At 48.9% G+C, this 26,415-nt stretch overlaps 1 protein-coding gene across 2 annotated transcripts in view; it reads left to right on the top strand.

Annotated features, from left to right (window-relative positions):
* Nucleotides 1–2,778: 2,778 nt before the first annotated feature.
* The window catches only part of NFATC2 (nuclear factor of activated T cells 2), a 144,254-nt gene continuing 120,617 nt past the window's right edge, over nucleotides 2,779–26,415 (top strand). For both annotated transcript variants that reach the window (XM_066387485.1, XM_066387484.1), the window contains exons 1-2: nucleotides 2,779–3,137; nucleotides 24,442–25,450. In XM_066387485.1, coding sequence (XP_066243582.1) covers nucleotides 3,008–3,137; nucleotides 24,442–25,450 — 1,139 coding nt within the window. In that variant the 5' untranslated portion in view covers nucleotides 2,779–3,007. The remainder of the gene's footprint in view (nucleotides 3,138–24,441; nucleotides 25,451–26,415) is intronic.

A 26,415-nucleotide genomic window follows, 5' to 3' on the forward strand; every position in this document is an offset into this window, starting at 1 on the left:
CCACGGAGCCTCCACCTCAGGTGCTAAAAATAGCTCTGTTAGGAGCATGGCCCCAGACGAGGTTGCTGGGTGGACCCCGGTCTGGGTGCATGTGGGAGTCTGTCTCCCTATCTCCCCTCCTCTCACTTAAAAAAAAAAGTGAGCTTTATACCAGTAGGGGAAAAGGTGGGCAGAGTTGTGGGTGGTGGGTCCTTCCAGGGCCAACCTGAAAGGGCTTCAGGACTCAGAGCCAGCTAGAGTGGGGCTGGGGGCAGGGCTCAGTGCTCCTCAGATATTTGCATTTAGGTAGAACCAAGTTAGTTTCCGGAAGAGTTTCCCAAGGGAACACACGGGAGCACTGTTATCAGAAGGGGGAGCGGTTCTGGGTTGGCCGGATCAACCCGTGTTCACCAGTGTGGAGGCTCTTAATCATTATGGGTGGGGAGATGAGAAAGGGCACATGACGGTGGCACCAGGCTTTCTCCTGTTCCATAGCACAAGGCAGGCTGGTTCCTTGTTTATCCCTGACCAAATTTCAGGGCTCTGGGTCCTGTCATAACGACCAAGAGCATCCATCTTCTTCTAGATACTTAGCCCTCAGTGTCTGAGCCTGGGCCACCTCCCCTCAGCCACCTAAATATATTAGCCACCCCCTAAGATGCTTGCTGGATACACCCAGTATATCTGTGCGTACGGTCAGGAAACAAAGAGGATTTCTTTATATTCTGACCAGCGGAAAGTGCTTCCTTAGACTGAAAGCTGGTGAGTCCCAAGCCAGGCCCTCACCCCTGGAATGGAGTCTGAGTCTAAACTAAGGTTTCTCACCCCTGGCCATACACGGGAAGCCCCTGGGGAATTTGTGCAGACTGCTGAGGCCCAGGCTCCACCCTCAAACCTCCTGATGATAACTGGTCTCTAGTGGAGCCCAGCCCTTTGGATGAACAGCTCTCCAGGTGAGTCTGAGGCGTAGCCTGGGTTAAGAACCACTGATCTGAGTGCAGTTGGGAAAACCCCATTCATTGCTGTGCCCCTTTGCTTCCAGGATATAAGCATGAGGACAGTAGGAACTATGTCCCGTTGATGGCTGCATCCCCCAGATCTGCAGCAGTATCAGGTACCTAGCAGGTGCTCAGTACATATTCTTGGTGTGTGTGCATGACTGTTGATAACTCTGCACACATCCTTTACTTAATAGAGCAGAGACAGCTCCCCCGGAGGGCACACTTTCCATATTTCTGGCATGTGGGGAATGGTTGGAGTCAGTCCCTACACAAGGTTAAGCCGTGGTTCTCAGGGAATGCCTGCACCTTTCCCACCGACTCTTTTAATCGCGTGATTCTCAACTCTGGCTGCACGTTAGATCCATCTGAGATCATTAAAAAAAAAAAAAAAAAAAAAAAAAAGCCTCGGCCTGACCTGTGGTGACACAGTGGATAAAGCGTCGACCTGGAACGCTGAGGTCGCCGGTTCAGAACCCTGCACTTGTCTGGTCAAGGCACATACGGGAGTTGATGCTTCCTGCTCCTCCCCCCTTTCTCTCTCTCTGTCTCTCTCTCATACTCTCTCCTCTCTCTCCTCTCTAAAATGAATAAATAAAAAAAAATTTTTTTAAATGCCTCTGATGTTTTGGTTCATTGGGTTTGCACTGAAGCCTGGGTAAAGGCTTAAAAAAAAAATCATCTCAGGTGATTCTAACGTGCTGTAAGAGTTGAAGACCAGTATTCTAATCATTCCTACTTCTGTGAGTCTGTTTTCTGATCAACTAACTTGGTTCGAGAGCTCTGGAAGTGTTTTATTAGGGGATGGTACTGAGTTTTTATGGAGTGTTCCCCCAAATGTACTTGTTCATAACATTCACCTTGGGTGCTTGCTTAAAAACACACATTTTTTGAGCCTCTACTCCAATGGGGGGCCTGGGAATCTGTTTTTAATGGGCAACCAAGAGTACTTGTTACCCACCTGCCTCCCCGACCGCACTGCCTGCCTTGCTCGGCCGGCAACACGCTGAGCTCCTGCTGGCTTTTGCTTTCTGTTGGTTCCTAGGGTCAAAACACTGTTCCTTTAGATCCACCCATCAACCAGGTTCGTCCAAATGTCACCTTCCCAGAGAGGCCCTTCATGACTACAAAAGCAACCGAAGCCTCCCCTGCCCCCAGTCTTTACCCCGTACCCCTGGTCATTTCTGTCCAGACACCTTATGGGAGATGATCTCTGTTTCCTTATTTAGGTCCCTCATGCTTCTCTCTCTCCTCACTAGAACCCGAGTTTTTCCAGGCCACAGTGTCCCACTCATGCTGGGTCTCTGGCACCTGGCACATGATAGGTGGCCAAGAGGTATATCTGTGATTCTTTGCCGGGTCCTGGGAAATAGAGTTGGGGACATGCCGGTGAAAATCAGGCCACAGCTGTGGGCACACAGAGGCACATGGAGGTACAGGTCCACCCAATCAGAGAAGAAAAGAGGGCGAAGACAGGGAGCAGCCAGTCACGTAGGGCAAAAACTCCAAGCGGCATCAGCTTTCTTGTCTAGATCTTGGTTCGGGCAGGGCCAGAGGCACTCGCCGTGGGAGGGTGACGGGGCACTGGCTCCCTAGCGTGGCTGTGCGGGGTCCCACGCGTGGCTAAGCTCAGGGCCAGAGCAAGCCGGCGGCCTCCTTCCTCCCGGCGGGGGCCAGCCCCGGCTGCCTGCTTCTCCCTCCCTTCCTCCCCCGGCCCCCGGGTGGCGGCCCCGCCCCTGCCGGCCCGGCCGCCCTGTCCCCGCCTCCCCCCTCCCAGGGCTGCAACAGGTGCCTCCCGAGCAGGAAGCTCGCGCCGCTGCCGCTGCTCAGCTCCCCAGGCGCGTCCAGACCCGCTGAGCCAGGGGCGCCATCCCCGGACCCTGCGTTCGCCCCCACGGGGACGCTGACCCCGCCACTCTACCCGCCTTTCCGCCCGCTTCTTGCCACCTTGCCACCCCGGCAAAGGGCCAGGAGAAAGCCGAGCTTGCCCTCGCCCCTGGCCCTGCAGCCCTCCTGCTGCCTTCGGCGCCATGGAAGCTCCGGAACAGCAGCCGGATCCAGACGGAGGGGATGCCCTGGGCCACGAGCCTGGGGGCAGCCCCCAGGACGAGTTGGATTTCTCCATCCTCTTCAACTATGACTATCTGAATCCCATCGAAGGTCGGTGGAGGCTCCCCGCGCCTGGCCCTCCAGCCTGGACTGGGGCTTGGGCCTGGGGAGTGGGCACAGGGCGCCTCTGCTCCAGATGTCACACTTCTAAGGGGGTTGGTAAGGGGGGGTGTCTCTTCCCAGGTGAGAGGGGGACAGGGGGCGTCAGAGACTGCTGCCACCCTTAGGGGGCGGTAGGCTCACTCTTGCCCCTTAGGGCGTCAGTTTCCAATTATTTGCGACTTCTCCCTGAGGGAGGAGGTGGCAAAAAGTGGCGGGGGGCTCAGCTGGCGTCTTGCTTGCTGCGGGGTAGTCTGAGGGCAATGGAAGTGATTGATTTGCCTTTGGAGGGAGGAGGTGAGGAAGCCAAATAATGGAGTTAGTGGGAGGGGGCTGCAGCACTAAGTGGTTGCCACTGAATCTGATTATGGGGCAGTGAAAGCTAATCCCCCCTCTGCCCCTGCAGGCACCTTGTGGCCTTTGTTGGGGACTTTGTGTTGAAACTAAGGAAGAGGTTGTCTGTGTCTGATGCTGGAGTGTGTGGTTTGACTTCGCTGGTAGGAGGCCGGCCCATTTCCTCCCTGCGTGGTGCTGCTGCCTTTGCCAGCCACCCCAGGGATCAGTCTGAGCTCATTCAAGCAGCCTGCAGCCCACCGTCATAATAGATGTTGGGGCTGGTGGGGGGAGGTAGAAGGGCGGCCCGGTCTGTGGATTCAGCTTAAAGGACCTGTCAGTCTGTGCCTTCAAGTGCCCTCTGCTGCTGGGGGCTGGGGACATCCCCAGGTTGGCTCGTCACTTCACGTGTTTAACAGGAGGCTTCGTCAGAACGAGGAGGAGGAGGCCGCACACACAACCTCACTGTATTTTTCTGGTTAGCAGGTTGTCTTGGAAAAAAAAACAAAAAAACCCAACCAGGCTTCCTGATTTTGACAGCCCAGCCCAGCCAATACTTGTTGAAGCCTCAGGGGCGGGCTTGCTGGTAACTTCCAGACACGCTGGGGCTGGGCTGCCTGTGGAGTGCAGGAAGGGGCCGCGCAGGCGGCTTCGTGTAGGTGGCCTTTCCACAGACTGGGGGGCGTGCGGAGCGGGGCTGGGGGGGTTGCTGTTTCCCACAGGTGAGCGATAGGCAGGTGAACGAGAACTTTTAACTTCCCTTCTTCTGTACATCTTCACCGGCCACCTTAGGTGAGGGGCTTGCTCTGACCTTGGGGCTCCCCCTTCACGTGGATACCAAGTGAAGATGGTAATTAGTAATTGCTCTGTATTTTGCCTGGAGATGGAAATAATTAGCCGGCAAGCGAGACCAGTCTTCTCGAGTTGCAATCTGGAGGCCATCCTTGGCTTTGAAAAGATACGATTAAGAATCTGCAGATGATCCCTCTAGCTTCAGTGGTCTTTCTGTTCGTTAAGATTAAAGTCATGTTTTGCAGGGAACGAATACGTATGCCCCTCCTAGATTCACAATCCACTAATTTTTTTTTTTTTTTTTTTTTTGGCAGGGGGCTGATTTCCTGGGAAATAGTTTCCAAGCCAAATCTGATGGGAGGTGCTTTTTATAGTTTTTCTTGGCAGTGGTGTTCAGTGGCTGCCAGATGGGTGTCTCAATGACCACACTGAAGGCCCCGGAATCTGTTTATTTCTAAACTTTATTTTTTGAAACAGTTTTTTGATTTACAGAAAAGTTGTAAAGATAATACAAGGAATTCCCATATACCCAGCACCACCTCATATTATTAACATCTTACTTTAGTGTAAATTAGTATTGTTATAATTAATGAGTCGATAATGATACATTATTATGAAATGAAGTTCATCTTTTCTTCAGATTCAGACGGTCCTTGTTTCTTATGAGTTTGATAATGTTGAGGAGCAGTGGTTAGGTGTATTGTAGACTGTCCCACAATTAGGGTCTTTCTCATGTTTTTTGCATGATTAGACAGGGGCTGTGGGTTTTAGGGAGGAAGAACACAGAGGTAAAGTGGCCATTTCCATCACATCCTAATTAGGGCCCCTACTGTCAACATGATTTATCGTTGTTGATGTTACCTTAACCACCAGACCACGGTAGCGTTTGTCAGGTTTCTCCACTGTCTACTTACTCTTTTCTGAACTGTGCTCTTTGGAAAGAAGTTACTACATGCCACCCAGCTTGAAAGATGGGGAATTACGCTCTGAAATGTGTAAAAGAGTGACTCCTCATTGTGAAACAGGCAGCACAGAGATGTCATGGCTCAGAAGGGACATCATAAGCTTTGAGAGGCTAAAGTGAGCTGCTCCAGATGTGGGCCCATCCCTGACTCACCCAGATATTAATAGGGGTCCCCTCTCTGCTTCTGCATTGTGGAACTCTCTGAGGTCCAACACTGGCCTTTATCTTGCTATTGGGCTTTGTCCCAGATGATGATATAATGGTGGTGTGTGTGAGATGTTGCTCTTAACTCTGGGCACGAGGTTGGTAAAAACCAATGGGACGGATGTTGTCATAAATTGGTGAAGGTACTTAGGGAATTTGGGGGAAGTTGTGCCTTTTTTATGGAACTTGATCAAGTAGCAGACGGTTATCAGCTTATGTAATAACTCCTCCAACCCTAGCAGGTAGGCCCAATTGTCACACCATCATTTTACAGAGGAGGACACTAGAACATAGAGAGGAAGGAATCTTTCCAAGAAGCCAAGCTGGAAGATGGCAGAACTGAACTACGAGCCTGGCAGACCTGCCCCACCCCCTGCATTCTGGAGGGTCCCTCATCCTCTCACTAGATGGGAGACACATGCAAAATGATTTGTAAGGTATCATGGCCAGGCTGGAGTTTAAGACATTTATTAACACTGATCTTGGGTAAGTCATTTAACCTCTCCGGACCTCTGTTTGCTCATCAATCAAACAGCTAAAGTAATAATACCTCATAAGGTTTTTTTTTTTTGCCTTGAATGGGTTAATCTATTTAAATCAATTAACAGTGATTTGCTACTAGCATTTTGTTAAATCCTTGATTTTGTTAATAGAGGTGCTCAATTAATGTGAGCCATTATTTATTTACTCATCCAACTAACTACTGAGCAACTGTTGTGTTACATCCTGGGGCTATAATAGAGAATAAGACCTGGCCCCTGCCCTCACTGAGCTAGAGCCTGTAATTGTTTTATCTTCTCTGATTGCATTGACTGGTATCTCCAGTAGCATGCTCATAGCCATGGAAATGATAGGTATCCTTCCTTGTTTCTGACCCCAGCAGGAGTATCTCTAGTGTTGGCTTGAGGATTGAGGTGTATGTGTTTTATTATGTCAAGGAAGTATCCATTCATTCCTATTTTCTTGAGGGTTTTGATTAGGAATGGGAGTTGAATTACATCATAGACTTTTTAGCATCTATGGGAAAATATGGTTTTATTCTTCTTAGATCTATTCATGTATTGACTTATATTAATAGATTTCCCAATATTGAAACATTTCTGGTATAAACTTCACTTGGTCTCTGTATTATTTTCTTATGGTGGCAGGACCCACTTTAGTCTGATAACATTTTAAGATTTCTTTCAGCAGTATTCATGGGTGATACTTGTCTGTAATGTCCTTTTGGTATGCTATTAGATTTCACTGTCTTTTATTTTCTATGCTCAAGAAAAATATATTGTTGGGACTATCCAGTTTCTAAAGTTGTGATAGAATTCCCCTGTGAAGCCATCTTGATCTGGTGTCTTTATATGGGGTGGTTCCATGATCATTTTCTCTATTGTGTCTATGGGAAGTGGTCTGTGTACACTTTCTATTTCTACTGGAGTCAGTTTTGGTAAACTCTATCTTTTAAAGAGATTATCCATTTAATCTGTCAAGATTTTCAAATTTATTTGCCTATAGACATACAAGGTAGATTTCTACTTTTTTTTTTCTACTGAAGGAGATGGCTTAAGTACATCATAATAGAATGAATGGGGACAGGGCTGTGGGAGTCCTGACCAAGGCTGCTGACTGCACCTTACAGGTGTGCTGGCTGTCAGACAGAACAGAAATTCAGTTCCTGTGTGTGCTTGTGAATTCAATGAATTCTTACTTATCCTAACTGTAATAAATTGGGAGAAATGGATAGGAATCCTTAGTCACCTCCAGATGGGCCAGATGTCCTCTGGGCTGTATTGGGGGACTGACATTTTAAGAGTGCTCTCTTCTGGTCTGCCTCAGTGGGTCTGGTGAAACCCTCCTTTGATTCCTGGTAAGCTAGTGTATGTGTTGCCAACTCTGCCCTTTCAGAAAAGGAAAACCAGACTTGTAGAGTCTATCTGCTGATCCTTAAACTTTTTGGGTCACAGCCCTTTAAAAGGCTGATGAAAGGCGCAGATACTGTGTGCCCATACACGTGTGCACATACCACGCGCGAGCACATCCCACCCCTCCCCTCCGCTTTCCCTCTGTGCTCCACTGCCTTTGATACCATTTTCAGGGAGGGTCACAGTCCTGCTACAGAGCTCATTCCCTGATGTCACTTGCACTTCAACTCAGGAACACCTGTTCTCAACCACTCAGAGGGGACAATTAAAACCTCATTCTCTCGGCAAACACTCCCTGAATGCTTGTTTTGTGCCAGGCCCCGTGGGGGTATAGAGATGAATTAGCTGTGGTCCTGCCCTCGCCTGGCCCCAGGCCTCTATGAGACACAGCCTGATAAACAAACAGGACAGGCGAGGTGCTAGGATATAGTATCATGGTTTTTTTTTGGGGGGGTGCTTACTAAAAATAGAGTTCTACGCTAAGCAAGCAGGTTCGCTAACATGTGACATTCAGCGACGGTTGTCTGTGTCAAGTTAAGGACAGGCCTTACTTAATAAGCCTGCTTGTACAAATAGTGTCTCCAGGTGCTGCTGGAATGGTGCAGGGAGGTACAGAATTTTCAGGGGGACCAAGGAAATGGGGAGAAAGGTGCCTTAAGCATTCTTCACTACTGAACACATGTCACCCTGGCTTCCACATTAAGAGCCCTCTGTTCTTGAAGTGCCCTTAGATTTGGATCAGGAGTGGAGGCCCTTCAAACCTTAAAGCATTGTTATCTAGGTTGCTTCCCAAGGCTTTCTAGTCCTATAAGGTGTGGGGGTTAAATAAATTTGGAAAATACAGCATTGGTGCCAATGGCTCTTAGTCCTGGCGAGGTATTTGCACCTTCCAGCTGCACCCAGACCAATGAAGTAGGGGTGGTCAGTTAATTTTGCTGAGGGTCATGCAGCCATAAGTGTCAGAGCAGGCCTTGAACCTGGGCATTTGGGGTCCTCAGTTCCCCAACCTCAGCACTGCAGCTTAGCTGGAATGTTACCAACTCCAGCCTTTTTGTATTTTTCTGAAATGAGAAGCAGGGGGGGGAGGCAGATGGACTCCTGCATGCGCCCAACCAGGATCCACCTGGCACGCCCACCAGGGGGCAATGCTCGGCCCATCTGGGGCATTGCTCCCCTGCAACTGGAGCCATTCTAGCACCTGAGGCAGAGGCCATGGAGCCATCCTCAGTGCCCGGGCCAACTTTGCTCCAATGGAGCCCTGTCTGCAGGAGGGGAAGAGAGAGATAGAGAGAAAGGAGAGGGGGAAGGGTGGAGAAGCAGATGGGCACTTCTGTGTGCCCTGGCAGAAAATCGAACCCAGGACTTCCACATGCTGGGCTGACGCTCTACCAGTGGGCCAACTGGCCAGGGCCCCAACTCCAGCTTTGATGGAGCCCAAGTACAGTAGCATGGGGTGCATTCACTCTCACATTTGATACTTATATAATGGTATGTTTACTGCTCTCCTAACAGGATTATACTCTTTACAAAACATGCAGCAAAAATAAAAGTGGTAAAGGACAGGATATAAATGGGAGTTCTGCTATTTCTGTATTTCTTTCTACATCCCAGTGGGTTGTTATTGCATGCCTCCTGGGGTATATGTTCCCCTAAACTCAGGAGGCTATCTGCTCAGGAAATCAGTGCATCAGGTTGGAAATCAGAAAATACTGGCTTGAAATTTTGACTTAGTGCCCTCTATCTACATGACCTTGACCAAACAAAAGTACTCGGCCTTAGCAAACATGCAATAAATAATTGCCAAATAAATGGATGAAAAGTTGCAGAATGCCAGTATATCTAAGGGCACGTGATTTTGATTCTCTGGGCTGTGCTTTCTCATTGTGAAGTGGGGGTGCTGGTGGTGGTGCTCCCCTCCTAGGGCTGATGGGACACTTCCATGAGGCGCTGTGATTAAAGCGCCAGCAGCCAGGCTATGTGGATGGTGGGTGGCAGTGGTGATGGGCTCGGAGCAATCTTCTAGCTCTCCTGATTTCCCGAGGGCATTGCCTCCTTGGAGGGGAGAGTCTCTGCCGCAGCCTTTGATGAGCCCTGAGCCTTAATAGGAAACGGTCCAGAAGGAGGAGGCCCGCAGCCCCTGAAGGGGAGCCACTGGCCGCTGTGCTTGAGTTGGTGCTGCAGCAAGTTTTCTAACTTCCGCACGTTCGGTTCTGACTTTAAAAACTCATTGGCCGCTGTCTCAGTCCCAGAACTGGGCTGGCTGCTGAAGCTTTCCTGGCTGTCCAGACTCCAGGGCTGGGAGGTGCCCCTGTGGCTGCCTCTCTTGGGAAGGCAGGACCTCCCTAGGTGTCCTGCCCTGTCCCCCTGGGACGGACCCCTTGAGCCAGGGCGATGCGGCCCTGGAAAGTGCCGCGTGATGGACGCCTTGTGGCTTCCCCCCACAAAGGGACTTCCTCCTTCCTCCCTCCCCAGCACAGGAAACAGCCACGGGTTCCGCAGAGCTCCGGCCAAACTTGGCTTTCCCCGGGCTGCTGCGAGGTTTGGTATTTTTTCTTTCTTTCTTTTTTTTTTTGCTGATTGTTCCCAAACTGAGCTCAGGGAAGAAGGAGAGTCTTGACCCTGGGCTCTTCCTGAGCTGGGTCAGGGGCTGCTGTCTGCTTCCCTCCCTGGAGCAGAGCCCAACGCGGGTTCCCCCAAAGCAAGAGGAATGGCCTTTGATTCTCCCCTGAACTCTCAGGAGGAACTTTCCCCCACATATGGGAAGGTAGACATAACGGTGTAATTAACTCCCATGTTCCCAGCACCCGGCTTCAACAATGACCAACATAAGGCCGATCAGCTCCGCGTCCCTAGCCCCAGTGGCTCTAAATCACATTCCAGATGGCATCCTATTTTATTAATAGGTTAGTTTGTAGCTCTCAAAGATAAGGACTCTGGAGAAAAATCAAATAGCATGATCAAACCTGAAAAAGGAGAAGTCACTTCATTTCAAACATCCGGGATTCACGTTCCCTGCCTGGCTCCCAGCGCCCGTTTCGTGGTTGACTTGTCTGCACCAAGGCCCAGACGCGACCCTCGCGCTGTATTATCTGGTGGACATGGCCATGCTGGCTCTCTCTCTCTGGAGCAGTCCCTAGCCGTCTGTTTTCTCGCCAATTGTTCGTTGAAGAAAAAGGTCATTTTTCCTGTGTGGTTTCCCACCTTCTGGATTTTGCTAGCGGCATCCTCGTGGTGTCTTTCTAACAGGTTCCTTTGTCCCTTGCGTTTCCTCTAAACCAGTATTTAGATCTAAAGCCCTGTACCCTGGACTTTTTTATGTTTTTATTTTTAAATTTTTATTGAAATTATTGGGGTGACATTGGTTAATGAAACTATATAGTTTTCAGGTGTACAGTTCTATAACACACCACCTGTGTATGGCATTGTGTGTCCACCACCCCAAGTCAAGTCTCCTTCCATCACCTTTTCTCTCCCCTTCACCCCTTCTTCCTCCCCCACCCCCTTTCTCTTTGATAATCACCATTCTGTTGTCTGTGTCTATGCGTTTTGGTTTTTTTTTAAATTTTTTTTCTTTTTCTTAATCCCTTCCCCCTTTTCACCCGGCATTCCAATAACCTCTCCCTTCTGACAGCTGTCGGTCTGTCCTCTGTAACTATGAGTCTGTTTCTATTTTGTTTGCTAGTTTATTTTGTTCATTAGATTCCACATATAAGTGAAATCACGTGGTACTTGTCTTTCTCTGACTGGCTTGTTTCAGTTAGCATAATACTCTCTAGGTCCACCCATGCTGTTGCAAGAAGTAAGATCTTCTTCTTTTTTATGACAAAGTAGTATTCCATTCTGTAAATGTACCACAGCTTTTTTTTAATCTGTCTATCTACTGACGGACACTGGGGCTGTTTCCAGATCTTGGTTATTGTAAATAATGCTGCAATGCACATAAGGGTGCACATATTCTTTCGAATTAGTGTTTTAGGTTTCTTTGAATATACTTCCTGAAGTGGAATTGCTGGGTCATAAAGCAGTACCATTTTTAATTTTTTAAGGTAACGCCATATTGCTTTCTCCAGTGGCCGCACCAGTCTGCATTGCCACCGAGAGTGCACGGAGGGTTCCTTTTCCTCTACGCCCTCGCCAACACTTGTTGTTTGTTGATTTATTGACAATAGCTATTCTGACAGGTGTGAGGTGATAGCTCATTGTGGTTTTAATTTGCATTTCTCTGATGATTAGTGATGTTGAGTGTCTTTTCAAGTGTCTGTTTGCCATCTGTATGTCCTCTTTGGAGAAGTGTCTGTTCAAGTCTTCTGCCCATTTTTTAATTGGATTGGGTTTTTGGGGGGTTTTTTTTTGGTGTTGAGTTTTATAAGTTCTCTGTAAATTTTGGATATCCACCCCTTATCAGCTGTATCGTTGTTGAATACACTGTTCCATCCAGTGGGTTCATTTTGTTGCTGGTTTCCTTTGCTGTGCCAAAACAGTTTTAGTTTGATGTGGTCCATTTGTTTATTTTTTCCTTTTGTTTCTCTTGCCTTGGACTTTTACTGCTTTCCCCCCCACTCTGCAACCCCCCCAAAAAAAAACCCCCACCAAAACGATATCAAAAGCAGACTGCAAGCTACAAGCAGAGCAGAGAAATTGCTTTTCCTGAGTTGGCATTTGGGACCCTCCCTGCGTCCTAATCTGAGTTTGGGGAAGGCGTTTTCTCAGCAGGGCTTGTTTTAGTTACTAAGATGCATTTCTAGAAGCCAGACCTTCCCATGTGAATTTTAATTGAGCCATGCCTGGGTGAGCTTTCTGAAGGGAAGAAAGTCGCCTACAAAGCCCAGGAGTTATAAAGGTTCTTATTCAAACAATCCTGCTGGGGCATGCCTACCGAAGGGGGAATGTTAAATGGGGGCGAGAGGGAAAACAACTTGGCGAAGCCTGCCAAAGTTATCGTAAAGGCTACAGAGAGGGGCTGTTTAGCTGTGTGATCCCCAAAAGGTGGGCTGCAGGTCTGAAATCCGCACTGGGTGACATCACTCTGTTGCTATGGAGAAAGGCGGAATGTCATTAATGGCCAGGGTTGGCAGGGGCTGCTGATTAAGTGTGCCAGCTCCTGGGAACATGGCACCGAAATCAAAGCTCCTGGGGAAAAGTGTAAATAAAGAACCTGTCAGTCAATAAGGCATTAATTTTAAATCTCTGCCCCTGGCCAGGGTTGCAGGGGCCCTGCTGTCTTCAAGGGGAAGTTTCCATTTGGGTTTCAGATTGGCTGAGAGCAAGGTAGAAATCGGCTCTCCAGGACACGCCAGGGGTTGTGGGACTCAGGAGGGGTGAGGCTGTTTGAGGTGCTGGCCTAGAGGTGAGGGGTCTTTGCTGAGGATGGAAAGGGAAGGTGACTGTCCCCCCCCCCCACCCATGTCCTTTCGTGCTGGCCTTTGAGGGAGTTATGGGGTGAGCCAGGGCCAGCTCAGTCTGAGAGAGGATTATCTGGTCTATTTCTGGTTAATTTTTCTGACCAGATATTTCCTTCTCCTTTTGGTGAGGAAGCCGCCCGCGTCCTGCTGGCTGGCATGCACAGCCTGCCAAGTGTGGGGGGACTGTCTTCTGTTAGAAGCGGACCTCTCTGAGTCACACGTTTCATCTCAAATGGCTGTCTTCTTGGGTAAATAAATTATGGTGCATCCATGCAATGGAATGCTACCCGGCGTTAAAAAGGAAACCGCGGCTGCGTACAACATGGATGAATCTCAGACATAATGTTGGGTGAGGGACGTGACATGTGCATCCTGTTTGAGTTCACTTCTCTGACAATCAAGAACAGGCAAACCCCAGTCTATGGTGAATCGGGTCAGGCTAGTGGGTCCCCCTGGGTGAGGGTTGCTGGCAGGGTGGGGCCACCAAGGAGCCTCTGGCAGGGCGGAGATGTTCTGTGTCTTGCATTGTGGACACACGGGTACACCGAGGTGTAAAAAGACACCAGATGTACATTTCCTATTTATGCAGTGTGCTGCATTGGAGTAATGTCTCAATCTGAATCCCAGCCCTGCCCCTGATTGTTTTGTGACTTTGGGTGACTCCCTGCACCCCAGTCCTCAGTTTCCCTATCTGTAATGGAGGAGTCGACAGTACCTGCCTCCCGGGCTGGTACTAAGCTTCAGAGAGGGAGACAGTACATATGGAAGCTTGTGGCACAGTGAGCATCAGCTATTTGTTTTTTTTGTTTTGTTTTGTTTTGTTTTGTATTTTTCTGAAGCTGGAAACGGGGAGAGACAGTCAGACAGACTCCCGCATGCGCCCGACCGGGATCCACCCGGCACGCCCACCAGGGGCGACACTCTGCCCACCAGGGGGCGATGCTCTGCCCATCCGGGGCGTCGCCCTGCCGCGACTAGAGCCACTCTAGCGCCTGGGGCAGAGGCCAAGGAGCCATCCCCAGCGCCCGGGCCATCTTTTGCTCCAATGGAGCCTTGGCTGTGGGAGGGGAAGAGAGAGACAGAGAGGAAGGAGGGGGCGGGGGTGGAGAAGCAAATGGGCACTTCTCCTATGTGCCCTGGCCGGGAATCGAACCCAGGTCCCCCGCACGCCAGGCCGACGCTCTACCGCTGAGCCAACCGGCCAGGGCCAGCTATTTGAATGAAGAGAAATAAAAAGGTCTCTGAACTTCTTGAAGGCAGGAGGGCCCCACAGAAGGACTTGAAACCAGCCGAGGTGGTTCTTTTCATCCCAGTTTGAGGTTGAAGATGAGACCTGGCATCTGCCAGATGCCTGGGCACTGCCGCCCCCATCCAAAAGCTGACCTTGAGCCATGCAGGTGGCAGATTCCAAGCACTTCTCTACTCTGCAGAAGGGATACGTGTCAGTGGGTAGGTGAATGTGTTTTTGCAGGCAGCGATGCCAGCAGCCAGTCTGTAAGGCTCGTTGCTTGCAAAGTGTCCCGGGTCCTGTGTGCTGGGCGCCTGGCCTCATGGCAGACTGCCTAGGAAGCAGGACCAAGCTCTCCTTTCTGCCCTGTCTGGTGAAGGCAGACAGCTGTCTTATGAGGGACAAGGTCAGCAAAGAGCAGAGCATTCAAGGTGGCTTTTTCCTGTGGTTCCCCGTCATGGGACGGGAGAGTAAGCGCCTCCCTCCCCCTTCTGATTTATCTGGATGGAATTTCTCACCTTTCGGGCCCTGCATCTCTATGTGTCATCTCTGAATGACGGGAGTGACAATCTGATTCTCCATCGTCATGAATACACACACGGTTCGTTGAATGGGAACCCAATCACTGTTCTGCATGTGTACATGGGGTCTCTTTGGAATGTTTGCTAAGCACTGAATTTATTACTCATTTGACGGCAATCTGTAGCTTTTCAAAGAAGTTTTCCAATAGGTGGTACATGCCGCCCGACGAGAAATCCATCCATCTTCCTGCTCCTTTTGACAACAACTCCTTGCAGCCCAAAATGTGCAGGAAGTTAAGAGAACCATTGTCAGGGTGGCAAGAGGCAGGATCCCTTTTCTCCATCGTCTCCTCTTTCTTCTAGCCGCACATGTGCATCTCCAGGTTGGGGTAGCCTCGATGTTGCCATGGCAACAGACTGTGATGTCTCAAATCCGGGGCCTGGGACTCGCACCACCTTGGGGTGTGAGCTCACCCAGCCATGGGTTCCTCACCTCAGAACAGGATGGACCGCAGCTCTGGGGCCCTGCTGTGCTAGTCTGTTCTTCTCCTTCACACCCTTTAAGCCTGAGAGCACCAGGTCACGTTGCCCCCTCCCCCAAAGTACAGACACCGCAGATTGGTTCCCTAGCTGGGTTTCTATTTTGGTCATTCTGTTCTGCTTCCTGAAAATTCCACTCGCCTGTAGTTCCCGGCGGAGAAGACGTTCTCTTGCTGTTCCTTTTTTTCAAAAGCGATGTGTTGGCTGGTTGTTGGCACTGAATGGCAGCCTCAGACTTGGCTGTGTGTCCCTGAGGATGAGCGACAGGCCGCAGGAGGCTTCCCCGGAGGACAGGTGCTGGCAGAGACCACCATGTGGCCCAAGTGTGATTTTCATTATTTTAAAAAAATTTTTATTTAAAAATTTTTATTTATTTATTGACTTGAGAGAGAAAAACATCAATTTGGTGTTTTACATATTTATGAATTCATTGATTGCTTCCTGTATGTGCCCTGACTGGGGATTGAACCCACAACCTTGGCATATTGGATGATGTTCTAACCAACTGATCTTCCTGGCCAGGCAACTGAGTAATTTTTAAAATAACCATTGACTCAATCGCAGGGCAAACAGAGGGTTTGTGACTATTCCAGAAGAAAGGAATCAGTGTCTTTAGTTGTTGGGGCAACTTCCTTCTGATAGGGCCCCCAGAGCAGTTTCTATTCCTGGGGTACCTCATTTCTCTGTGTTGGAGTTAAGGTGTAATCATCAGGGAAATAGCCCCTTTCAGGAGAAGCAAGGTAGAGTAATGGTTTTGGGGGTTAGAGAAGAACCAGCTGTTTGAGATTGAATACTAGCTCAGTCTCAGAAGCTGTGTGACCTTGGATAAATGAGTCACCTTCTCTGATCCTCATTTTTCCCACTTGTAAAATGAGAAAACCATTATCACCTGCTTCATAGAGTTCTTGTGAGACAAACATGTTAAATACATACTGTGGTTCTTGGTATGAAGTAAATGGTATGGATGTGTTAGCTATTACCAGTTTTGTTATTGCAAGTAGCTCACTGGGTCATTAACACTTTAGTAAGATTTAGTTGACCAGCTCCCTGGTAGCCCAGGAAAAAAGAGTACAAAGCATGGAATGGAGGTGATGTTGGAAGCATTTATTCTTTACTCTCTCTCCCCCCCCCCCTCTATTTTTTTTTGCAGAGACAGAAAGAGTCTGAGAGAGGGACATATAGGGACAGACAGACAGGAAAGGAGAGAGATAAGAAGCATCAGTTCTTCGTTGCAGCTCCTTAGTTGTTCATTGACTGTGTTCTCATATGTGCCTTGACTCGGGGGCTACAACAGAGCGAGTGACCCCTTGCTCAAGCCAGTGACCTTGGGCTCAAAGCCAGCGAACCTTTGGGCTCAAGCCAGTGACCCTGCACTCAAGCTGGTGAGCCCGTGCTCAAGCCAGCGACCTCTGGGTTTCGAACCTGGGTCCTCCATGTCCCAGTCAGACACTCTATCCACTGTGCCACCACAGTTTTTTGAAGGCTAGCAGAATCTGTGCTGAAAAGAATTCCCAAAGTGTTGATGAACCCCTTTTATTTTTATAAAAATTTCTTCCCTTTTAAAAAATGCTTTTAAAGGCACTGGAGGCTAGTGTGTGTCGCACTGTCAGGTTGTAAAATAAAGCAAAGAGAGCAGAGAAAGGGTAGAATTTTAACACGAAAGATTGTTCTTTCCGTAATAATAATATACCAATAGGCTCCATTTATTGAGTGCTTATTCAGTGTGTCTCAGGGCTTTATGTGGATCAGGTGAACTGTCAGGTTGGTATTGTCACCGAACCTATCACCTTGTTATATGTGAGGACTCAGAGGTCCCCCAGGTTACAGAGCTGGGTGGTGAGATGGTAGAGCTGGAGTCCCCTAACACTGTGTGTTGACCGGGACCTGGGTCTCAGTGTAGACGCCTTGCTGAGATGGGGCAGCAGTGGCCTGCCCAGCCGTCCTGTCCTGCAGTTTCGGAGGGTTGGCCAGAGGTCTCCTCAAACCTTCACAGGGCCTAGATGTTGGGTGAGCACCTGGCAACCTGATGAAAGGGAGGGTGATGGTCACTGGGACTTCCAGATGCCTGCCACAGAAACGAGTTACCTGCTGGGGCTGACAGTGAGCACACGTCTCAGTTCTGAATCATTCCAGGTCTGAAGGCATGACTCACGAGGTTGATGCTTCCAACAGGGTGGGCCTCTGTGGCGTGCAGCCCTGATGAGGTGCCGGGGTGTAAGGCCCAGAGCCGTGGGCCTCAGCTGGGGGCCATTCTGCCACGCAGGAGACATTTGGCAATGCCTAGAGTTGTTTTTTCTTTTTTTGGTTGTCACAACTGGGAAGGGGATGGCGGTGCTACTGCTTCTAAACATTCTCCAGCTTCCACAACTAAGAAATTGTCTGGTTCCAAATGTCAAGAGTTCTGGGGCTGAGAATCCCTGGCCTGATGGTTGAGGATGCTCTCAGATCTGCCTAGGTTTAAGCTGTGGGACTTCAGGCAAGTTAATTCACCTCTCTATGCCTGTGTCCTCATCTGTAAAAGGGGAATAAACCGTGCTTACCTCATAGACTGTTGTGAGAATTTAATAATTCACTACATGAATGTGTTTACAACAGTGTCTGGCACTTAAGTCCTCAAAATGTTAGCTGCTTTTTATTTTTATTTATTTTTTATTTTTCTGAAGTGAGAAGTGGGGAGGCAGAGAGACAAACTCCTACATGTGCCTGACTGGGACCTACCCAGCATGCCCACCAGGAGGTGATGTTCTGCCCATCTGTGGCATTGCTCCATTGCAACTGGAGCCATTCTAGCACCTGAGGTGGAGGCTATGGAGCCATTCTCAGTGCCCTGGGCCAACTTTGCTCCAATGGAGACTTGGCTGCAGGAAGGGAAGAGAGAGATAAGGAGAAAAGAGAGGGGGAAGGGTGGAGAAGCAGATGGGCATTTCTCCGGTGTGCCCTGGCTGGGAATCAAACCCAGGACTTCTACATGCCAGGCCGACGCTCTACCACTGAGCCAACGGTTACTTTTATTTTATTTTTTACAGGGACAGAGAGAGAGTCAGAGAGAGGGATAGATAGGGACAGCCAGATAGGAATGGAGAGAGATGAGAAGCATCATCAGTTTTTCATTGCGACACCTTAGTTGTTCATTGACTGCTTTCTCATATGTTGCTTGACCGCGGGCCTTCAGCAGACCGAGCAACCCTTTGCTCAAGCCAGCGACCTTGGGTCCAAGCTGGTGAGCTTTATGCTCAAGCCAGATGAGCCCATGCTCAAGCTGGCGACCTCAGGGTCTCGAACCTGGGTCTTCTGCATCCCAATCTCACACTGTATCCACTGCGCCACCGCCTGATCAGGCGGTGTTAGCTACTTTTAAAAAAATCATCATCATCATCATCATTATTAATCCCTATGTACCTTCAAAAAGCTCAATCCAGTGGGGAGATAGACAAATAAATCTATAATCCATAGATTTCACCAGAATTAAGATGGCTCTCTAGATTCTAGGAACACAAAAGAATTGCTGATTGATCCAACCTGGAAAATCAGAGAGGGCCTTCAGGTGGAGGTGGCCGAAGTGGACTTTTGATGGACAAAGAGTGACTTGCTAGGCTAAGTGAGGAGAGGAGGTATGGAAGGGAGTTCTGGGCAAGGGGAATAGCAGGTACAAAGGCGTGGAGGCACAGAGGACCTAGAGCAGTAACCTTTGAACTGCCCATCACTGCTTCTACTTTCTTCCTCTTTGAATACTGATGTCTCCAGTGCGGGCCAGGGACCTCCCCTGGCAGGTGAGATGGTTTCATGTGGTCTACTGTTGAGGACCTTGTGTGTAATGAGAGCCATCTCCTCCTTGGACTCCGAGACTCAGTTGAGTGCTCCTGTGTCTTCAGTGCTTTTCTCTTGAATACTTGCCATTCCCTCCTACCAGCTCCAGCTTTAAAGAATGGTGGGTGTTCTGGGGTGGCGGAAATGTCCTACATCTTGATTGTTGGGATGGTTACAAGGCTGTATAACATTTGGCAAAGCTCATCGAACTCTACCCTCTAAATCTGTATGTGTAAGTTATACCTCAATAGAAACCGAGCATCGAAGGGGGAAGAAGCGGGCCTCAGGCTCAAAGCCTTTGGCTGGCCATAGCGTCTCGCTTGAATTTAGGAACTTTTATTTTTATTGTATTTTTACCCTACCTTCTATTTATGGAGGTGACACTGATTTTCCATTTGTGGTCATGGTATAAAGTTTCCCCTTTAACCAAAAAAGAAACAACAACAATAAAGTAGTATGTGAGTGGATTTAAATAGCAATATTAAGTAAATAATATTTACCGGTGGTACATTATAGCTATAGCAAAGATCATGCAAGTGCCAGAAAAGCAAAATTTTGGGCCACTTTTCTGGGAAAACGTGGTGATTCTGAGATGAAATGAACTTCACCCAGTGCTGTGTGCGCACCATGGGGACTGAGGAGAGCTGTCTGCAAGGCAGGCGGCTGTGTAAGTTGGAACAGCGAAGGACCCTAGCTACTTAAATGCTTTAGCGATGAGCCATCTGTCTGTGAGACTTACTGTCAAGCATCCAAGGGACTGAAAAGTCAGTGGTTGTAAACTACCTTCATTTTTCCTGCTTGCTGTTCAACTTTCAAACTCTTGGGGAAGGAAACGAAAAGAGAAAGAAACTCTGGTGCTTGGATTCATTAAAACCCGTGTAAACGCTTTCGGTGCTTTTGCTCAGCAAAGCTGCCTTTCCTTTCTGACCGCAGCCAGGGAGTGGGAGTGGTGTGCGTTCGCCGGGCTGCCTTCTGTGACTTCACGTCAGCCCTGGCAGGGTGTTTCTGATAAGAGGCAATGCAGCTTTTCTGATAAGGCTAGAATTTTTGCTAGGAGACCTTTTTTGTGTTTTGTTTCGCTGGTTCGCAGGGTAGTGGGTGATCAGAATGCTGTTGTGGATTTGGCTTTAATCTCTTGGTAGATTCAAAGTCTGTGCTCTGTCACCTGCCAGGAAGGCATGTGTGTCTGTGTGTGTCTGTGTGTGTGTGTGTGTGTGTGTGTGTGTGTGTGTGCGCGCGCTCGCGTGTGCAGGTACAGGTTTCTATTGACCTGCAGTGTCACAAGACCTCAAGACCCTACAGATTCTAGCTAGAAAAATCAGAGAGTTTCACAGCCAGAAGCGACCAAGGAGACTGCTCCAAATCAACGCCTTGATGAGAAGGTGGAGACTTACAGTTAGTTGAGTGGGGGACTTCTCCAAAGTCACACAGCTAGTTAGTGGCAGAGGAAGACTAGCTCTTAATTTACTGTTTCCCAAACCAGGGTATCATTACCTGGGTGGTTATGTCATCACCACCTTTAAAATAAAATAAAAACCTGTTTGTTTGTGAACTATGTTTTCTTTTCTGAAGGCAGTACAGACATCAGAGTCACTTTTCTGCCGGACCACTGCCCCCTCATAAGGTTCCCTCCCCAGAGGAAGTCACTGTTTCCTCTACTTCCAGCAGCATTTTGTGTGAGTGCGTGCACTCATGCATGCATACTGGATGCATTTTGCTTTTCTCTTTTAGCACTATATCCTGTGGCCGTTTCATCTTCATGCAGATAGAACTTTTCATCCCCTTCTGCAGCTGTGTTGTATCCTGCTCTATGAGCGAATCGACTTGAACCCATCCCCATTTGACCGTCTTTTGGGATTACAGCACTAACTCGTGTTAGGCACACTTCATTTTGCACATAGGAGACTTTATCAGCAGGATAAATGTCTAAAAGTGACATTGCTTGTTTCCAAAGATGTGTGTGTTTGGGGTTTTCAGAGATATTACCAAATTACCATCTTTGAGGTTATATCTTTCTACCTTTTGGTTTAGATATTAACATCTTTGAGCTGTAGTTTGAATATTTCTCATAGACTTTTTCAATTTGCTTTTTATTTACTTTTTCACCTACTCAATAAATAGTTTTTGAGGGCTTGCTTTGTGGCAGGCTCTGTCCATCTGCCAGGAATACTGTGGGGAGGGAGAGAGTCCTCATGGAATTGACTGATTGGTGGGGGTAGGGCTGGAGGTTGGGGAGGAGGCTGACAATAAACAGGTAACCCCAGAATTACTGAACTGAAATTGTCAGAAATAAATGGAACAGAGCAGGGAAGTACGAATGGGGTCTGATCTAGTCAAGGAGGTCAGGAAGCCTTCCCAAGTGTGAGATACATTACCTGGAAGAAATGAATGACTTCAGTTATGTAGTGAAGGGGCCTGGGTATGGGTGGGGGAGGAGCAGTTGAGGTAGAGGGGACAGTAAGTGCAAAGGTCCTGAGGCAGAAAGGAGCTTGGTGCTTCTGCCCTGTTTCCCCAAAAATAAGACAGTGTCTTATATTAATTTTTTGCTCCTAAAGACACGCTAGGTCTTATTTTCAAGAGATGTCTTATTTTTCCATGAACAAGAATTCACATTTATTGTTGAACAACAACAACAACAAAAAATCAACATTTATTAATATACTGTAGTCATGTCATCACAAACAGCATAACCACCCAAACTCTGAATTCCATCAAAAATTTCTTGTGATGCTATTTCTATGTACCACAATCTACCCTGTTTCCCCCAAAATAAGACAGTGTCTTATATTAATTTTTACTCGTAAAGACACACTAGGTTTTATTTTCAGGGGAAGCCTTATATTTCTAAGCTTGAAAAAAATTGCACTAGGTCTTATTTTGGGGGGGATGTCTTATTTTTGGGGAAACGGTATGAACAGAAAGATACCAGTTTGGCTGGAGTCCAGAGAGAGGTGAGGGTAGAGGGCCAGGTAAAGCTCCACCAGGCTGGCCTCGTTGAGGTTGTTTAATTTTACCCAAGAGTTTTGGGAAGCCATTTCTGGGCTCTCACCTGGGGTGGGGGCATCATCTGGATCCTATATGATCAGTTCAGCTAAACCAGACAGCATGTACTCCAGGATGGCCCAGAAAAGGCACCAAGGAGATTGAGGATCACCTGTGCAACCAACCTACCCCCCCAAAACGGGCCAGTCACATAACTTTAGGAAGAGGTCCTATTTATGTCTGACAGGTCCTTGGACATGACTCTTTCATTTACTTATTTGCTTAGTCATTCAGCAAACATTTATGGACAGCCTACAAGTGCCTGTGCTAGGTGCTTGGCAAATAATGTGGAGTGGTAAACGTGGTTCCAACCCTGGTGGAGTAAAGTTCTGGTACGGGGTCACAGACTTCTATAAAGGGCCAGATAGTAGATATTTTAGGCTTTGTGGGTCATATGGTCTCTGTTGCAGCTACCAACTCTGCTTTTGTAGTGCAGAAGCAAGCCATAGACCATATATAAATAAGTAGGCATGGCTGTGCTGTATTCCAATAAAACTTTATTTATAAACACAATCTGTGGGCTGGATTTGGCTCAGGGGCTGTAGTTTGCCTGACTCCGGTCTAGTGGGGTGGAATTCCCCAAACATAATAACTATCTGATATGATGTGAGCTGGTAACAGGTGTCAATGGAGAAAAGATGACAGGGAAAAGGTAGAGAAAGACTCTGAGGTGGGGGTGAAAATGGTCTTTTTGATGGGCCAACCCAAGGAGGTGTTGTTGACTAAGCAGACGCGTGAAGGACTTAAGGGAAGCAGCCAAGTAAAGATCTTGCGGGGAGGGTTTCCAGGCAGAGGGAAAAATGCACTCAAGAATTCGGGGCAGACTCTGCTTGAAGAAAAGCAAAGGTGTCATCCAGGCTGTTGTTGCTGAGTCAGGCTGGGGAAAAAGTAGGGAAAGTTGGGTGGGAGGAGCAAGACAGGCTGAGGCCATGGGGACAAATGTGTTAAGGACTTTAGATCACATCTAGAGTGTCAGGGGAAGCCTTTAAAGTGGATTTCACCAATGTATGTTTCAAAAGACTGCTGTGTAGAGAACAGACCGTATGGGCAGAGGTAGAGGTGGGCAGGCTAGGGAAGAGGTAACCACTCTGGTCCAGATGGGAGAGGATGGTGGCTTGGACCAGGGTGATTGTAAGGGAGAAGGGACGACACATGAATTTTGGTTTATAATTAACAGCAGAGCAGTCACGATTTACTGATGGGTTGGACATAAAGGTATGAAAGAGAGGAGTCAAGGCTGAATCAAGTGACGACAGAGAGCGGAGGGGCCTCTGTTGAGCTGGGGACGTTGAAGGAGGAGTGAGGAGGGGTGGCTGGAATGGATAGCTAGTTCCCTCCCTCATTTCACTCTCCAGCCCTGGGTCCTTTCAAGGTGACAATAGTAGCCTGGGCTAGGTGGTCACTATTAATTAGAAACAATTAGGCCATTCTCTATCTACTGGTTTTGATAATTTGGGAGACTCTATAACCAGGGCCTTGCCTTGGGGGTAAGTGGTTTGTCTGCAGGGCTTTTAATCCTGCTAATTCTGTGTCTTAGAGTGAATCTCTTCCCTTCCCAGGGCCTCAGTTTTCTAACTGGTGAAATGGCATGAGTCAGGAGTCCTGGTTCTGAATTAAACTACTTCTTACACTCGGGCATGAACATTTGGGGTTTGATCCCAGAACTCCATGAGCTCCAGGCCTTTGTAGCCTCCCTCTGCATCCTGTATCTATGTCAGACGTAGAATAAAGAGGTGGGCCTAGGTCTGGGTTTCTCAAACTGTGGGTCATGATCCCCTGGTGGGACAAGAAATCCTTCAAATGGGTTGTGAGCAGCATTTATTTTTTTATTTTTTTATTTTTTTATTTTTTTAAATTTATTCATTTTAGAAAGGAGAGAGAGAGAGAGAGAGAGAGAGAGAGAGAGAAGGGGGGGGAGGAGCTGGAAGCATCAACTCCCATATGTGCCTTGACCAGTCAAGCCCAGGGTTTCGAACCGGCGACCTTAGGATTTCCAGGTCGACGCTTCATCCACTGCGCCACCACAGGTCAGGCTTGAGCAGCATTTAAACAAAGTAACCTCAAAAAGGAGGGAGGATGAGGGTATCACATGTAGCAGGGTAAGTACTGTTTTGCAAAGCCTTTGTCTTAGTTGGGAGTGAAAATGGTGAAGTGAATTAGGTTGTGAAATCAAATGTATTTCTTCTAAGGGCCCCATTGAGACAAAGGTTTGGAAGACTTTAGCAGGGCTGCTCATCCAGGCCTCAGGCTAATGCACCTGCCCTAAAACCTTTGGGCTTTGATCTCGCCCTTCAAGGAATCTGGGATGATGCGGCCTCCCTTTCCTTCTGGTGAGGGAAGGAGGTTCCAGCTTGGGGTTTGGCATGGTGGGGATTTAAAAAACAAACAGCAGCAGCAGCAGCAGCAACAACAAAAATAGCAGGAGAGAAACCCAGCCTGTGATTGCTCTGCATTGGGAGTTCTGTTTTAGAGGCTTAAAAAGACCCCTTCCTCCCCCCTTCTCTTTCCAGAAGAACCGAATGCACATAAGGTCGCCAGCCCACACTCCGGACTTGCATACCCTGATGATGTCCTGGACTATGGCCTCAAGCCATACAGCCCACTCCCCAGTCTCTCTGGCGAGCCCCTGGGCCGATTCGGAGAGCCGGATAGGGTAGGGCCCCAGAACTTTCTCAGCCCGGCCAAGCCAGCGGGGGCCTCGGGCCTGAGCCCTCGGATCGAGATCACTCCATCCCACGAACTGATGCAGGCAGGGGGGCCCCTCCGCGTGAGAGACACTGGCCTCCTGGGGGAGCAGGCATCCCTGGCGGTGGCCGCCAGCCCGCGGTTCACCCTGCCCGTGCCCGGCTTCGAGGGCTACCGCGAGCCGCTTTGCTTGAGCCCCGCTAGCAGCGGCTCCTCTGCCAGCTTCATTTCCGACACCTTCTCCCCCTACACCTCGCCCTGCGTCTCGCCCAATAACGGCGGGCCCGACGACCTGTGTCCCCAGTTTCAAAACATCCCTGCTCATTATTCCCCCAGAACCTCGCCAATAATGTCACCTCGAACCAGCCTCGCTGAGGACAGCTGCCTGGGCCGCCACTCGCCAGTGCCCCGTCCGGCCTCGCGCTCCTCGTCTCCTGGTGCCAAGCGGAGGCATTCTTGTGCCGGGGCCTTGGTTGCCCCGCTGCCCGGAGCCTCACCCCAGCACTCTCGCAGCCCCTCGCCGCAGCCCCCGGACGACGGCGCCCCCGCTGGGTACCCCCCCACGGCCGGCTCTGCCGTCCTCATGGATGCCCTGAACAGCCTCGCCGCAGACTCGCCCTGTGGGATCCCCACCAAGATGTGGAAGAACAGCCCCGACCCGTCGCCGGTGTCCGCCGCCCCGTCCAAGGCCGGCCTGCCCCGCCACATCTACCCTGCGATGGAGTTCCTGGGGCCCTGCGAACAGGAGGAGAGGCGCAACTCCGCGCCCGAGTCCATCTTGCTGATGCCGCCCACTTGGCCCAAGCAGCTCGTGCCTGCTATTCCCATCTGCAGGTGAGTCCCGCTCTGAAAACCAACTGTTCCACGATCTTAATGTTAAGAGGTTTACTGGCTATGAGCATGCGGTTCAGCATTGGCTAGACTGCATTTAAGTCCTGGCTGTCCATTTTCTGTGAGACCGCCGAGAAGGAAGTCAAATTCTCTGAGCCGTAGTAGATTACCCATCTGTAAAATGGGTATAGGTTTATGGGACTTGCTGAGTGGAGGTTATGAGGGTGCACGTGTTAGGGAGGTCACAGGAGGCACGTGATTGCTCATGAGGCACTTGGCTCTTCATTCAGTCATTCATTTAACAAGTATTTATCAAGGACCTACTATGTGCCAGGCACTGTTATAGGTGTCAGGGAGGCACTGGTGAACAAAATGGGCAGAAATGTCTGCCTTCATGGAACTGACATTTTCATATGCACAAAGTAAGTCTTGACACACACATTTTGCTATCTTATTATAAGAGCAATGCATGTTTTTGGAATCTGCTATGTGCCATAGGACTTTAATCAGTGATAAGGAAGCTGTAAGAAATATGAGAGCCATAATCCTCAAGGAGCTTAAAATCTTGGCAAGCTGAAGAGATACAGATAGCAGGCTGCAGGCTTTGGGCTGTCTCAGGACTGGATTTGAACCCTGGTACTGCCACTTACCGGCTGTATGATCGTGGGTATCTCAGGTGCTACCATCCTGCCTGTGCCCTTCAGACATCACTAATCAAATGGGGCCATCTTTCTCATTGAGCACCTTTTATGTCCTGCCCAGGACAGACATTGCTAATCGATCAGACTCTCATTTTATTGAACACCTTTTTGAGGCCATACCCAGGAAGCAGACATCCCTAATCAATCAGAACCTTCTTTCTGGATCTTGGTTCATTCCCCTTTGAGATGAGGATAATAGTAGTACTTATCTCATGGTGTGTTTGTTGTTTTTTTTTCTCAGGGATTAGGTGAAATAATATAAAACTC

Source organism: Saccopteryx leptura, chromosome 5, assembly GCF_036850995.1.
Source record: "Saccopteryx leptura isolate mSacLep1 chromosome 5, mSacLep1_pri_phased_curated, whole genome shotgun sequence".
NCBI classification, from domain to species: domain Eukaryota; kingdom Metazoa; phylum Chordata; class Mammalia; order Chiroptera; family Emballonuridae; genus Saccopteryx; species Saccopteryx leptura.